This window comes from Silurus meridionalis, chromosome 17, assembly GCF_014805685.1.
Source record: "Silurus meridionalis isolate SWU-2019-XX chromosome 17, ASM1480568v1, whole genome shotgun sequence".
NCBI lineage: Eukaryota > Metazoa > Chordata > Actinopteri > Siluriformes > Siluridae > Silurus > Silurus meridionalis.
In genome coordinates, this window is record NC_060900.1 from 17,422,354 (window position 1) to 17,439,403 (window position 17,050).

At 38.8% G+C, this 17,050-nt stretch overlaps 1 protein-coding gene across 3 annotated transcripts; it reads left to right on the forward strand.

Annotated features, from left to right (window-relative positions):
* Positions 1–7,159: 7,159 nt before the first annotated feature.
* Positions 7,160–17,012, forward strand: wasa (WASP actin nucleation promoting factor a). 3 transcript variants are annotated; one of them, XM_046870473.1, is made up of 11 exons: positions 7,160–7,249; positions 11,393–11,533; positions 13,535–13,621; positions 13,839–13,935; positions 14,030–14,062; positions 14,649–14,681; positions 14,789–14,942; positions 15,069–15,247; positions 15,338–16,221; positions 16,312–16,420; positions 16,558–17,012. In XM_046870473.1, the coding sequence occupies exons 2-11, from the start codon at positions 11,423–11,425 to the stop codon at positions 16,608–16,610; spliced, it is 1,740 nt and encodes a 579-aa protein (XP_046726429.1). In that variant the 5' UTR covers positions 7,160–7,249; positions 11,393–11,422; the 3' UTR covers positions 16,611–17,012. The 3 variants fall into 3 exon arrangements, with proteins under 3 accessions (XP_046726429.1, XP_046726427.1, XP_046726428.1); XM_046870471.1 differs by lacking the exon at positions 7,160–7,249 and adding an exon at positions 7,266–7,658; XM_046870472.1 differs by lacking the exon at positions 7,160–7,249 and adding an exon at positions 10,313–10,475.
* The last annotated feature ends 38 nt before the right edge of the window (positions 17,013–17,050 follow it).

A 17,050-nucleotide genomic window follows, 5' to 3' on the forward strand; every position in this document is an offset into this window, starting at 1 on the left:
TTACTAATATAAATGTATATATCTTTAATAAATCAATAGTATTTAAAAGTTTACTGAAAAAGTTCACAGTAAAGTACAAATACTCATGTTTTAAAATACTTTGGTAAAAGTTGAAGTACTGTCTATACTTTACTATACTTTACTGGACTATACTTTTTTACTCAAGTTAAGTAAAGAAGTTTGGGCTCTGACATGTACTTAAGTAAAAAGTAGCCATTACTACTACCTGTTTTAGTGTCACGCTGGAAACTGGACCTCACTTCATATTAGTATTAGGGCTGTCAATCAAAACAAGGCTTTATGTTTTTAATACTGTAAGCAACATGGACATGGAGAAATATGGATGTGTTATGCAAATGTAAATGCAAATAAATTTTGGATTGAGTTGGATGAAGTGGTAGATAGTGTACCTAGGAATGAAAGATTGGTGATTGGGGCGGATTTCAATGGGCATGTAGGTGAAGGGAACAGAGGTGATGAGGAGGTGATGGGTAGGTATGGCTTTAAGGAGAGGAATGTGAAAGGACAGATGGTGGTAGATTTTGCTAAAAGGATGGAAATGGCAGTGGTGAACACTTATTTTAAGAAGAAGGAGGATCATAGGGTGACGTATAAGAGTGAAGGAAGGTGCACACAGGTGGACTATGTTCTATGCAACCTGAAGGAGATTGGAGACTGTAAGGTGTTGGCAGGGGACAGTGCAGCTAGACAGCATCAGATGTGGTCTGTAGGATGGTTTTGGAGGTGAAGAAGAGGAGGAGAGTGAGGACTGAAAGAAAAATAAGATGGTGAAAACTGAAGGAGGAAGTCTGTAGTGAGATATTCAGGGGAGGGGTCAGACAGGGGCTCGGTGGTGGTAAAGAGGTGCTGGATGATTGTGCAGTTACTGCAGAAGTGATAAGGGAAACAGCTAGAAAGGTCCTTGGTGTGACATCTGGAAATAGAAAGGAAGACAAAGAGACGTGGTGGTGGAATGAGGAAGTGCAGGAAATTATAAGGAGAAACAGGTTGACAAAACAGAATTGGGATTGACAGACTGATGAGAAAAGTAGGCAGGAGTACAAGGAGATGCGGCAGCAGGTAAAGAGGGATGTGGCGAAAGCCAGGGAAAAGGCATATTATGAGCTGTATGAGAAGTTGAACACTAAGGGAGGAGAAAAGGATTTGTACCAATTGGCCAGACAGAGAGACACAGCTGAAAAGGATGTGCTACAAGTTAGAGCAATAAAAGATGGAGATGGAAATGTGTTGACTAGTGAGGAGAGTGTGTTGAGAAGATGGAGGGAGTATTTTGAGCAGCTGATAAACAAGGAAAATGAGAGAGAGAGAAGGTGGGATGGGGTGGGGATGGTGAAGCAGGAAGTGGATAGGATTAGTAAGGAGAAAGTGAGAGCAGCAATTAAGAGAATGAAGAGTGGAAAGTCAGTTGGACCAGATGACACATGGTAGAAGCATAGAGATGTTTAGGTTAGATGGCAGTGGAATTTTTAACAAGATTGTTTAACAGGAGTTTGGAAGGTGAGAGGATGCCTGAGGAATGGAGAAGAAGTGTGCTGGTACCAATCTTTAAGAACAAGGGAGATGTGCAGACCTGCAGTAATGACAGGAAAATTAACTTGATCAGTCACAGCATGACGTAATGAGAAAGAGTAGTGGAAGCCAGGCTGAGAGAAGAGGTGACCATCTGTGAGCAACAGTATGGTTTTATTCTGAGGAGGAGCACCACAGACGCATTCTTTGCTTTGAGAATGTTGATGGAGAAGTATAGAGAAGGACAGAAGGAATTGCATTGTGTGTTTGTGGATTTAGAGAAAGCGTACGACAGGGTGCCGAGAGAGGAGTTGTGGTATGGTATGAGGAAGTCAGGTGTGTCAGAGAAGTATGTGAGGGTGGTGCAGGACATGTATGAGGACAGTGTGACAGCAGTGAAGTGTACAGTAGGAACGATAGACTGGTTCAAGGTGGAGGTTGGACTGCATCAAGGATTGGCTCTGAGCCCTTTCCTGTTTGCAGTGGTGACGGCAGGTTGACGGACGAGGTCAGACAGGAGTCTCCATGGACTATGATGTTTGCGGATGATCGTTATTTGTGGTGAGAGTAGGGAGCAGGTTAAGAAGAGCCTGGAGAGGTGGAGGTACGCGCTGGAGAGAAGTGGAATGAAAGTCAGTAGGAGTAAGACAGAGTACATGTGTGTGAATGAGAGGGTGGTGAAGGCGGATGAGTTTAGGTACCTGGGTTCAAATGTGCAAAGTAATGGAGAAGTGAAGAAAACTAGTGCAGGCAGGGTGAAGTGGGTGAAAAAGAGTGGCAGGAGTGATTTGTGATTAAAGGGTATCTGCAAAAGTGAAAGGGAAAGTTTATAGGACTGTGGTGAGACCTGCGATGTTGTATGGTTTAGAGACAGTGACATTGAGTAAAAGACAGGAAGTGGAGCTGGAGGTAGCATAGCCTAAAAGATGTTGAGGTTTTCATTGGGAGTGATGAGGATGGACAGGATTAGAAACGAGTTTATTAGAGGGACAGCGCATGTAGGACGTTTTGGAGACAAAGCAAAGGAGGCGAGATTGAGATGGTTTGGACATGTGCAGAGGAGGGACATGGGGTATATCGGTAGGAGAATGCTGAGGATGGAGCCACCAGGAAGGAGGAAAAGAGAAAGACCAAAGAGGAGTTTTATGGATGTGGTGAGGGAAGACATGCAGGTAGTTGGGTTGAAAGAGGCAGATGTAGAGGACAGGGGGGTATGGAGACGGATGATCCCCTCTGGCGACCCCTAATGGGAGAAGCCAAAAGAAAAGAAGATGCAAATGTATGTTTATTATTAGTGAAACCAAATTCAACAAAGAGCATGAAGACAAAATATTCTTGTAAATGTTTTAAGGTAATTATAGTGGTTTAAATTACCTAAATCATAAGGACACCAAACGGAACTTTTGATATGTTTCCACACGGACGGTTAATGAGGTGATACCGGAGAAACTGTACCTCTTCTAACTTTCATACCGATTACATAATCAGAGAATATTTGTTTTTGATGTGAACGAATGTAAATGAAATTTCGAGATTTCTATACTTATATTTATTAAGTCTGTGAGGCAAGTATATACTGAGATTCAGTTTGTTTTATTTATGTTTGTAAAGTGAGATTACAGAGACGGCAGAGAGCGCCCCCTGTCTGTTTTCTTTATTTTAGAAAAGCACAGCGTTTTATTGTTTTTATGATTGTATACAAAAATAAAAGATAGACTACAGATTCGAATGATGTATTGCTCTTACTTAAGAGGACGCTGTTAATAAATGTATGTAGCGCTAAAGGGTTTAATTTCGCCTCTTTTATATTTAGTTATTTATTTATGTATTTATATTTTTAACCCAGCCATTATGGTTGCACAAGACAGTGCACTCTTAATCTGTGACCATCTTATGTTGTGACCATAGAGGGCGCTGTTGCTAAAATGCATCTTAAAATAGATCGTCTTGAGAAGTTTGTGAAGTGAGATTACTTCTCAAGACGATCTATTTTAAAATGCATTTTAGCAACAGCGCCCTCTATGGTCACAACATACGATGGTCACAGATTAAGAGTGCACTGGTTTGTGCAACCATAATGGAAACATCAGCGTAAATGCAAACGTCGGTGTCCACTGTTCATTAAATGTTGTTGCGAGAACGCGCCTAGCGCCGTGCACGTTACCTTGAACGCGCGCGTGGAGAACAGTGCTGTCGTGCTGCAAAGAAACACTCATTTTCAGTACAGTACAAACTAAGCTATTTAAATGCTTTTGCCTTCTCTATTTTCATAAATGCTTTTTTTAAACCACCCTGAATGTTTTTTATTAATTAAGGCTAATAAAATGTAGTCAGATTTAGACCAGGGGTGTCAAACTCAGGCCCGCGGGTGTAATTATTTTTGGCCCGCGAGATCATATCGAATGTGTATTAGAGCTGGCCCGCCAGTAGCGCATACACCGCTAACACTACAAATCCCAGAATGCTTTGTTAGTGCGTTGGCGTGTCAGTTGAGACCGCTGAAAAACTCCGCGTACTCAGCGCTGAATTTACCCGGAGATTTGCCTACTTTGAAGCCCAGAAATGCAGATTTGCAGAATCCGTTTGTGGTTGACGTGGAAAGCGCACCCACCAACCTCCAAATGGAGCTCATTGAACTCCAGTGTAGAGACACGCTCGAGTCAAAGTACGACTCTGTGTGTGCTGCACAGTTTCCATGTTTCCTCCCCGACACACTGTTCCAACTCCGTGCCCAAGCTGCTCAAATCCTCTTTATGTTCACCAGCACATATCTGTGTGTAACTGTTCTCTTTAATGAAGATGAACAAAACACCACTCAGGAGTCCCCCTGATGAACATCTTCACTCAATCCTGAGTATTTTCTCAGCTCAGAGCCTAACCCCAGATATGATCCTCAGCTCAGAGCCTAACCCCAGATATGATCCTCAGCTCAGAGCCTAACCCCAGATATGATCCTCAGCTCAGAGCCTAACCCCAGACATGATGCAGGTATCTGCTTCAACCAATCAGAGTAAACCAGAATGTAGAAACTGAGCTTGAAGGAATGTTGTCTTTATGCACCTTTACTACTGCAAGTCATGGACTGTTAATAGTTGAAAGATTGCTTTTTTTTAATTGAAGGAAATTATTATTATTTTTGGTTTTGTTGTTGGCCGGTGAAAAAAGATTTACATTATAAAGGAATTTGAAAGTCTATAGATAAAGAGAGAGATAATAAGAAACGAATACCACTGATTTGTGTTTTATTTCAAATGCAATTTCTCGTGTTTACAATATTAAACTTTTGTTGTTCCAGATTTAATGTTTATGCATTTTGTGTGTGTGTGTGTGTGATATATATATATATTTAACAACAATAAGATTATTATTATTCCAAATAGAGGAATTTGGAAAACATTTGAATTATTGTAATTCGGTAAAAAAGTGCTGAATAAAATAGTGGAATTTGTTATTGTTCTCCATATTTATTTTGAGTGACAGGATTAGAAATGAGTTTATTAGAGGGACCGAGCATGTAGGACGTTTTGGTGACACGGTGAGGGTCACTGTAGCGGACCCCAACCTAATAACGACTAAACTTTACAGATGGTCTCAAAGACGTTTTATTAAACCTTGGCAACTTAAACAGATCACCGTGAGAGCTTATGCCCTTTAGGGGGGTGCTAATCAAAATATACAAGTATAACTGTAACAAAGCCGATGAACCGTGCGATTATACATACACACAGCCGCAATCCGTGACCGTAATGCCTTGCGCGCTGCCGCTCTTCAAAATAAGAGTCCCGTATATGTACAAAAGGTAAAAAATATAATATAACGTCAAAACTCAGAACCTGCCAAAATATTATTTACAAATTAAATCAAACAAAGAAAACATTCAGATGTGTCTGCTACAGTCACCTTCAGCTCTATCTCCTGTCTTTTATTTAATGACACTTTCTCTAAGCCATCCAACATCACAGGTCTCACCACAGTCCTATAAACTTTTCCTTTCACTCCTCCATCTTCTCAACACACTTTCCTCATTAGTCAACACATTTCCATCTGCATCCTTTATTCCTCTAACTTTCAGCACATCCTTCCCAGCTCAGTCCTTCTGCCTGGCCAAAATGGTACAAATCATTGTATCCTTCCTTATGTCCAACTTCTCATACAGCTCCTCATATGCCTTTTCCTTTGCTTTAGCAACATCCCTCTTCACCTTCATCTTCTTCTGTTTTGAAAACCTCTTTCTCCTTATTCTTTCCTGCACTACCTCATTCCATCACCATGTCTCTTTGTCGTCCTTTTTCTTTCAAGATATCATGCCAAGTACCTTCCTAGCTGTCTCCCTTTCACTTCTGCAGTAGTTGCCCAATCATCCAGCACCTCTTCAGCACCATCTTACAGGTCACCATCTAAAGCTGTCTAGCTACATTGTCCCCTGCCAACACTTTACAGTCTCCAATCTCCTCCAGGTTGCATGTTCTGCATAGAATGTGTCACCTGTGTGCACCTTCCTCCTCTTATGTCACCCTATGTTCCTTTTTCTTCATAATGCTATTTCCATCCTTTTAGCAAAATCTACCACTATCTGCTCTTCCACATTCCTCTCCTTAAAGCCATACCTACCCATCACCTCCTCGTCACCTCTGTTCCCTTTACCTACATGGCCATTGAAATCTGCCCCAATCATCAATCTTTCATTCCTAGGTACCCATTCTACCACTTTATCTAGCTCACTCCAGAATTTTTAATTCTCCTGTATCTCACAACCCACTTGTGGAGCAAGTTCACGTTCATCACCCTATCAGAAACTCTCTTCATCACCACTACACTCTTACTGTACTCTTCCTTCAGTATCACCCCACACCATTTATCTTTCCATCCACACCATGATAGAACAGTTTTAACCCCCCTCCAATGTTCCTGGTCTTACTCCCTTTCCACTTGGTCTCCTAAACACACAACATCTATACCTTTCTCCTCTCCATAATATCAGCCAACTCTCTCCTCTTTTCCCTGCTGTCTCTGTAGATGTCTTCCTCCTCTCCTTCTCATCCGTTGGCCAACAGTAGCGCAATTTCTTTGGTAACCCGGGCCTCGACGTTCCAGTATGAAATTCAGTTTTGTGATCCGCAACCCTATTCCCAACCCTACCCTTCCCTTCTGCTTGGGACTGGCACTAAGAGTGCACTGTCTTGTGCAACCCTAGTGGCTTGGTTTTATTGAATTTTGAACAAGTGAATGAAAAATTAAGTGCCCTGTTGACCAAACTAAAGCTAAACTCAATAAATTGAACTTTACTTACACTTTTCTAGGCTGAGCACAGCTCTCTTGAAGTCTTCCATCATTCTCTGATCCTAATTGCTTTATTTATGAGCTGGGAAAGAATCTGAATTAATTTGTAGTTATTATCGCATTTCAATCATACTCTTACTGTACATGTCAATGTAAATCAGAACAGAAATCATACTACAGCTGCCTCAGGGACAACACTGTAGTATGTGCTTTGGATCAGTCCACAAGTAACTTCAGATTAGCCAATGTGTAAAAAAAACAAAAAAAAAAAAAAAAAAAAACCCCAAAAACCCAAGTTTATTTTATATTAATGATACTTCCTGTTATTTCAGCAGCACTTCCTGTTCCACTATCATTCTGTGTCAGTAGTAAAACCTTCAGTGTTTGAGATATAATTCAATTTGCATTCATAATTCTTTTAATCTAATCTACAGGAAAGGTAAATGGATACTTTTGGCTCTTATAACTCCAATCCGAAGTTTTTTAGAAGTAAAACCATCAGGCTTTGAGCAATGGCACAAGTGAGTGTGTGAAAATAGAAAAGAGAAAAAAAACAATGAGCTTGTCCACTTCCTGTGAAAAGCCACTGTTTGCTGTTAGCTATATGACAGAAGTAGGAAGAGAAACCTGTTTGTGTCGTGTGGGGTCTGCTGAACTTCTGATAGCGAGAAAGAGATCCTGCTTACTTTTCGAGCTCTGAAACAGACTTAGAGTAAAGTAGTGCCTTGAGGAAAGTGGGGGTCATGAAGCGAAGGTCAAAAGAAAAAAGTCAGGAGAGCATGGGCAGTCGTTTGCTCTCACCTCAAGAGAATGAAAAAGTGATAGATTTGCTGGGCAGGAGATGTATGGTAAGTACACACACTCTCAGGGTACGGCATGGGGTTAAGGGAAAGGATCTTGTGTATAAGTGCTGATGAAGATGCTACAATAAAAATAGAAGAATCCTGCTAATTTATTATGGTTGTTGATTTTCGATAAAGATAGATAAGATCAGTGCAGTGTTCTGAGTGAGACTGCATCATAGAAAGAGAAGAAATGTTATTATCATTGTGTATTATGAGCTTTTGTTTAAAGCAAAGTTATTGGATAGGGATGGGGATGAAAACATCCTAGCACAAAAATGATTAGTTTCTTCATTAACATCATTGCTCAAGTGCTAAACAGTAGCTTTGTTTTAGTTTTAGGCTTTTAACTCACAACCTTCCTGCCATTTTCAGAGGATTATAAGTACTACTGTTTTAGCATCTGCTGCATACTAGTGCTCACTAGGTTTAATTGTTTTATTTAGAAAATAATTTAATAAAAAAAAAAAAAAAAAGGTAGTTAAACAGACAAAGCCGGAGACAGTAGTTTTATGGTAGATGTTAGCTGCAAGACACAAGGATAATTCTGGTTTAAAGACTGTAGAGAATCTATACCAATATACCATACGTTTTTTCGTGATCGTTGCTAGTAGATAGTAGATTAAATGTATGTTTATAGTCAACTGGATGTGCAATTTTGGACAAAGATACAAAGCTTTGTAAAGCTGTCATGTTCATTGGGGAAATACTGGATTCTCATAAAATGTATGTGAAAGTGATATTCAGAAATGTAGGGATTCTCCAAACTTGCAAAAGTGCATATTAAGAGAAATGGCTAATTATAATACATCGCTTTTTATCATCCTGCTTGGTCATTGGTAAGGAAATGCTGGCTGAGTTCCGAAATTTGATTACACAAAAAGAAATTTGACATCGGGTGGAATGGCTGTGCTGATTTTGAGCTAAATGATTAATGATTATCTGCTTATAAACAAAGTATTTGATATTTTGATTTTTAATGTGTTGAATATAAAATGACAGGTTACAGTAGATAATATAAAAAGTGTATTTAATTTAGTTAAAACACACACACACACATATATACAAACACATACTCCCCATATCAGTAAGGAAGTTCTTGTGAAGCTTCCTCTGTAGGTCTATTGCTAAATAATGCATTCTTAATCCTGTAATATATACACAATAACATGCAGACTGTGTTTAATAGTAATGACTAAATATACTTACTAAATGTTTTACTTCTCTTCATGTCAGTATTGTTCGTTGAGGCTTCAGTCTCAATTTTAGCATGCAAATGTCATGCAAATTTCTAACTATAGAATTCTGAAAAATGTAAAAGTAAAACTGACTTATTGTCTATTTATACTGTCAAAATTTTTGTCACTGGAGCCAGGAAAGCAGAAAACATTGTGATTGTGTGAAAACAACTAATTGTGGTAAGACACTGCTAGAATAAGAGCTTCCTTTTCTGCACTGTGAAGACTCATTTCAGTGCAAGATTTGGTTTAAGCAAACCTTGCATGGAAAATATGATCAAATGTGTAGAGGCTGAACTGACCGGAGTTATAATGTCTTTTGAGCTGATTATACAGAGTGTTCAGAAGTGAGGATTTTGTATGACAGCACCATGTGGGATGTGCGTTTGTCAGTAGATGTTCTCGGTCACATCACTTCCAGACTTTTTGAATAAGTTTGCAGCAGTGTTGTGCATGATGTTCTTGACATTTTTCCCTTTCAAAGTACATTGCACACCTTGTGATATCTTCTCAATTCCAAACATTTGAATAATACAATTGTTTAAATTATTATTTTTAATTAAACCCCACATAGTAACCCACAATGACAAAGTTAAAAACAAAATTCTAGACATTTTATTTACAATGAAAATAAAAGAAACATCAAATGCATACAAGTATTCTTTCCCTTTGCAACAACACTTGAAAATTAGCGCAGGTCCTCACCTTTCTTTTGATTATTACTTTTACACCTTTATTAGAGTTTACCTGTGAAAAATGTATTGATTGGATGTGATTTGGAATAACACACACCTCTCAATAGAAGGCTTCACAGCCAAAAATGCATATCAGAGCAAAAACCAGGCAATAAGGTCAAAGGAACCACCTGCAGAGCTCAGAGACAGGACTGTTGCAAGCCTCACAGATCTGCGGAAGGCTACAAAAATATGTATACTGCACAGTGGCTTTCAGAATTCTCAAATAGAAGAAGTCTGGCACAACCACATCTCTTGAGAACTCGATGGTTACTCTGACTGAGCTCCGGAGATCCTGTGTGGAGATGGGACATATTTCCAGAAGGACAACCATCAGTAAAGCCCTCCACTGATCTGGAATTTATGGCAAAGTGGCTAGACGAAACCTTCTCATCAGTGCAAAACCCTAACAGAAGCTAACAGGCACCTAAAGGACTCTCAGACTGGGTGGAACAAGATTTTCTGGTCTGATAAAAACCAAGATTAATTGGTCAAATTTAAACGTTATATCAGGCATCGCTCATAACCTGCACAAAACCACCTAAAAATTAAGCATGATTGTGGCAGCATAATGCTATGGGGTGCTTTTTAACTCATTTGGGTTGAAGGGAAACAAAAAACTGTTTCACAGCGCTCAGGACCTCAGTCTGGTCTGAAGGTTCCCCTTCCAACATAACAACGACCCTAAACACAGTCAAGACAACACAGTAGAGGTTTAGGGACAACTCTGTGAATGTCCTATTGTGGCACAACCAGAGAGACCTGGAGAGACTGGAGAGACCTGAAAATGATTGTCCACTGACGGTCCCCATCCAACATGACAGAAAATGGAAGAAAATCCTCCTAACCAGGTGTGCAAAGCTTTTTGCATCATACCCAAAAAGTCTGAAGATTGCAATTGTTGCCAATGGTGTTTCTAATATGTAAAGTGGCTAAAAATTTATGTACATTCGCTTCCTCTTTATTTAAAAAATTTAGAAATTCCTTTTATCTTTATTTTAAGCTCTCTGTTTTCACTTTGTCAATATGGAGTACTGATTACAGATTAATGAGAAAAAAGTAGTATCAGGTTGCAACATAACTAACTTGAAAAAGTGAAGGGGGTCTGAATACTTTCAAAATGTCTCGTTTTATATTTATTAACTAAGTATAAAACATTTTTTGTAGACTTACAAGTGTATGAAGACTTTTAAGATGCTTGTTGGTTATCGTAAAATGTTCTGAAACCATCATCGTATATTAGATCTTAAGATGTGCCTTTATGAGATTATTTAAAAAATAGTAAAAATAGACACTAGATTAATTGCGGTGTTCTTGTCTTTGGTGGTTACGTTGGGTTACAATTTTATTACTTGTTGGGGACTAAATATCCTCATGGCATTAATTAATTGTAGCAGGACCTCACAAGTATAGAAGAACAAATGTTTTTGTGTGTTTGTGTGTGTGTGTGTGTGTGTGTGCTGTTCCACTGCTTGATCTGTGTGTCTTGAGGTGTGAAAACAACCCTGTAAAAGCCTCTAAATCTTCTTTATGTGCAGTGGGCAGGGGTGTCAGAGGATGTACGCTCTAGACACTTCCTGTCACGGTTCATCTACACTGTAGCCAGTAATGCACCCCATCTGCAACCAGCTTTGTAAAAAAAAACAAGCTCAAAAACAGCATACTGTATCTGCAGAAGTATGTTACTCAGCTCCAGAAGCTCACAATGTTGTGTTACTATACAATCTTATGTTTGCTTTGTGTTGTCCTGTGTGTTTGTATTTTCTAGTCTCTATGCTCAACGGTGGTGCAGTTGTTTATGGCTCTGCCACACAGCCCCGGCAATTGGAGTCTGCAAAATACAGGTGTGCTCTGCTTCATAAAGGACAATCCTCAGCGCTCCTACTTCATCCGCCTCTACGACATCACGGTACTGAAGTTACGCTATATATCTGTTTTTTAGGACATCAGTTAAAAGCAAAATTAAAAACATCACACTCACACACACACACACACACACACACACACACACACACACACACACACACAGACACACAGACACACAAAAGATGAAGACATATGCAGAAAAAAAGAAAATTAAAATAACTCTAAACAGTCCCAGAATGAAAATGCAAATGTTATACCTCAGCATGAACATGTTTTTTGTAGATCTAAATTCCCGTCCAAAAATGGTCACTTCCTGTATGCCTGTTTACAACGATATGATGTTACATAGCTGCAACAGTTAGGTTTTGTGAAAATGTGTAAATGCTGTGAAACAAAATACACAGCAAAAAAAGGGTGTTTAAATTTATGTTAAAAACAAACACAAAGTCCAGATAACAAAGTTTAACAAATGTTAAGCTCTGCCTGGTCTTTACCACCAGCTGTTTACTAGCTATATCCAGTTTCAGCTTAATCTAGGAGTTTTTTTGGTTCAGAATGTGAAATGCATGCTCAGTTATTCAGTTGATCTCTTCTACCCAGTGGTGGACAGTAATATACACAGTTATGGCCAAAAATATTAGCACCCTTGCAATTCTGTCAGAAAATGCAACACTCCCCTTAACAGGATTGTTCCAAATGCAAATGTTTCGGTATTCACATGCTTGTTGTTTTTGTTTGCACTGTAACAACACATAAAAAAAAACAGAGAAGAAAAGTCAAACTTGATCAAATTTCACACAGAACTCAAAAATAGACTTTACAAAATTATTGGCACCTTTATACAAAAATTGTATAAAGAAAATAACTTTTCAAGCTATAGTAGTATAGTAATTACACCTGTAATCAGTAAATATGGAGAAAAGTTGACTGAGTTTAACCTTTGTGTTGTGTGTCACAATGAGCATGGAGAAAAGAATGATGTGTAAAGAGTTGTCTGTGGATTTGAAAGAAAAAAATTGTGGAAAAACATGAACAATCTCAAGGCTACAAGTCCATCTCTAGAGATGCAAGACTGAAGTTTGCCTAAACTTATGTTACAAAACCTCAATCCTTCTGGAAGAACGTACTATGGACAGTTGAGTCTCAAAAGTAGAGCTTTTTGTTAAAGGACATCATGGAACTGTTTACAGAAAAATAAATAAGGCCTTTAAAGAAAAGAACACAGCCCCAACATGGTGGAGGTTCAAAGATGTTTTGGTGTTGCTTTGCTGCTTCTGGTACTAGATGCCTTGACTACCAAGGAATTTTGGTTGCAACATAGTGGCCAGTGTCAGAAAGCTGTATCTCCACCAGAGGCAATGGGTCTTCCAGCAGGACATTGACCCAAAACACACTTTAAAAAGCACTCAGAAATGGTTACAACCAAAGCGCTAAAGAATTCCGAAATGGCCAGCAATGAGTCCAGATCTGAATCAAAAAGAAAACCTTTAGAGGGAACAGTTTGGAGAAGGCTTTCTTCAAATCTGAATGACCTGTAGGAGTTTGCAAAAAGAAGAGTGGTCCAAAATTCCAGTAGAGAGGTGTAAAAAACTCTTTCATGCTTACAAGAAGCGATTTTAGTTATTTTTTCCAAAGGGTGTACTACCAAATATTAAGTCAAGGGTGGCAATATTTGTAAAATTTTGTAATATTTTGTGCAGTGAATTTCTTGGGTTCTGTGTGGAATTGTATCATATTTGTCTTTTTCTTTACCAAATGTCATTGTTTATAATTATGAAAGAACATATAACATGCAAAATGAAGCCTCCTATACAGCTGTTTCTGTTTCAGTTAAGGACTGTTTTAACCTAAATATGAAATTGTTGATGATTAGCACCTGCTTGGTATAAGTGGTTAATCATACATCAGACTCTGATCCTACAAATCCCTGACTTTGTGCAAGTGTCCAATACAGTAATTTATTTATTGCATTTTATTTATTTAACATTTTATTGTAATGGTAGTTGTACTGATACTAAACCTATCAATGTATCTATAATCACAGGCAAGTAAACTTGTATGGGAGCAGGAACTCTTTAACCAGTTCACTTACCACAGAGCTCAGCCCTTCTTCCACACTTTCCATGCAGATGTGAGTATTCAATCAATTTTTTGTTGTAAGTACAGTAGGTAGTTGTTTAACGCACTTCAAATTCATGAATTAATTTGAACTCACATGCCTCAGGACCTAGATAAGGTGAAGTCAGTTCAAAACCAAAAGTGTGAATCATCTCTCTGACTTGTTTTGTTTTTGTGGCTCTTGTGGGAATCCTTTTTAAGAATGGTGACCTCAGTATGTTCTTTTTCAGGACTGCCAGGTGGGCATAAATTTTGCAAGCGAGGAAGAAGCTGAGAACTTTTTCTACATAGTGGACGAGAAGATCAACCAGCGAAGTAAACACTTGGGTCAGTTAAGCAAGTTTGGCCATCAATAAGAAAATGTCTTGCTTCATCACTATTTAATTCTGTTATTGAAACTGTGGTCATGTGATTTCTTTAGAGAAAAAGGGAAAAGGAGTTACTCAAAGTCAAGGTAAGATAGAATTTTTTGTATGAACATCTTGCAAAAAACAAACAAAAAACCCTATATATATATATATATATATATATATATATATATATATATATATATATATATATATATTTTTTTTTACTGTACTGTACTGTACTGTACAGTATATATATATATATATATATATATATATATATATATATATATATTTACTGTACTGTACTGTACTGTACTGTATAGAAAGTAATGAATGTGGTGACATTCATCTTTAACTCTCTTTAAATCTTAAAGCCTCTATTCATGACGTCATAGGACACTATAAACAAGCAGAGAAACTACGCATAGGCTATGCTACTACAGAACTGTATACTGTACAGTACATGTACTCACTATAAATGTGATACAGTGTACTGTATTTCTACAAATTTACACAAAATGTATCTCCCTATATTAAAATGTTTTTTGTGTGTGTGTTTAAAGTCTGTGGGAGGATGGATTTATGGATTTATGGCTTAAACAATTAAAAAAATAGCATTTTTGTGGTGGCGTTTGTATATCGCGGTTTTTCGTTTATCTAATATACATTTATTTTTATTTTTTTGGTCAGATCATGATGCATTGCCACCACTCCCTCCCAATGGTAAGTAATACATTAACAAGAAAATATTTTACTCAACATGACATGATTTATAAGTAGTCATGTAGTGCATTTTCATTGCTTGTGTGTAATGAACCTTTTAAATCCAGGTTCTGGAACTCCATTGGCAACTATTAATATACAGAATCAAGCAACCCCTATCAAATCAAAGAAAGACAAAAAGGAGAAAGAGAAAGACAAAAAGAACAAAAAGAAAGGCTCTAAATTATCGAAGGCATTAATTGGAGCACCGAGTGGTTTTACGTGAGTGATTACATCTGTAAAAATATTTTATGCTTTGCAACATGCCTGCTTAAGACCTTTTACAAAATGTTTTCTTTTGTTTTGACAGCAATGCTGTTAATCAGGTTTATGGTTTATATATTTCAGGCATGTTGGCCACCTTGGTATGGGAGGCAATAGCATGGATCCAGATTTGATGAAGCTGCTGACTCGTGCTGGAATCAGTGAAGCAGATATGAGAGACACTGAAACCTCACAACTTATTTATGATGTCATTGAGCGATCGGGTGGAATGGAAGCAGTCAAGAAGGAATTAAACCAGGACGGTAAGGATAACAAATTTGAACCTTTCACTGACTGTGCTAAATGAAACATTGCTTTTGGTGTACATATTCATATTTGCATATCCCCTGCAGGACGTCCTCCTCCTCCACCTCCTGGTGCTCGTCGGACTTCTCTTCCCCCAGTACCCCCTGGATCTTCTTCAGCTCCCCAAGCACGTTTAGGACCCTTACCACCTCCTCCTGGAGAATCTCCTTCCACTGGCCCTAGGTCCACTTCAGTTCGCTCTTTACCACCCACACCTTCAGGAGGGCGCACAGGACCCCTCCCACCACCTCCAGGGGCACACGGAGGGCGCAGAGGGCCTTTACCCCAAGTCCCAGGTTCACAGTCATTACCTTCAGCAAGAAGTGGACCCTTACCACCAGTACCAGGAGCACACAGTGGTCCCCCTCCCCCTCCAACAAGTGATCGAGGTGGCCCACAATCATCTGCTACCTTTTCACGTAGTGGTCCCTTACCTCCTCTCCCCGGTAGGGGTAGTGCACTCTCAGCTCCAGCACACCGAAGTGCACCACAACGGCCAGCTTCAAGAGATCAAACTGCCCCCATGCCTTTTGCACATTCTGCTGGATCTGTCCCACCTTTACCAGGAAGACGGACTGAATCCTTACCACAACCTACAAATGATGAATGTTATTTGCTGCCACCTCCAACATTTGATGAAGATTTCCCTCCTCCCCCTTGTTCTGATTTTCCACTTGACGATATGAATTTACCACCTCCACCTCTTCCATCTGAATCCTTCCCACCTCCACCAATACCGCATCCCGCATCTGCTCATTCTAGTACAGGCGCTCCACCTCCTCCTCCTCCTCCTCCACCTCCTCCAGCAGCTCCTGCTGCTCCAGCACGTAATTCTGACCAGAGCAAGCCAAAACCACCCATAGCAAGCAGTGGGGGAGGAGGAAGAGGAGCATTACTGGACCAGATACGCATAGGAACAAAACTCAAAACAGTGAGATTTTGAAAAAAAATTATTTTGATGATTTTGCACTAAGAATTGTGAAGAATATCTTTGCAGTAATGTATGCTAATTTTTCACCAGGTAACTGGCCCTGATCCAGCTCAATCTGCTACACAAGATACAGAAGAGGGGATAGTGGGAGCCCTTATGATGGTCATGCAGAAGAGAAGTAAAGTCATTCACTCATCAGGTAGTTACTTTTCAGTCAATTTTATTAAAATTGTGCATCTCATTTTTGTTAAACTGATACATATCAGTTGCTGCATAAAATAATTCAAAGCACCTTATCTCACAAAAGTGTAACATGGGCTGGATTATTTCTTCTAGATGAAGGAGATGAATTTGATGATGAAGAAGAAGACGATGATGAATGGGATTAATTTAAAAATCAAGTGGAAGAGCATAATGAGCCCAATGAGCATAAGCACACCTAAACAGTAAAAACTGGTGAATCATCAATCTCTATAACATTTCAATTCGGGTCAATTCAGGAAAATGATTTTACATTAAACTAACTGCAAACAAAAGTTAATGAATTTGATAGCTGAAACCCTTTTTCTTTCAAAGTTAAACCAATTTAGCATGGAGTTACCCATTTACCCAGAAAACCACACTAAGCACACAAAAATGCCTGTTCCACAAAACTTTGTAAGGTGCAAACAGTTTCATGGTTTAGAAAACAGTGTTACTGAAGTTCATTGTTTATACGCTCATTGTTTATATAGTCATGCTTTTTTCTTTTTTTTTCGGGAAAAAAATTAAAAGAGAAACTTCTGCTTTCATCATTTTGATTGATACTGAAAAAGAAACCGGCACAAAC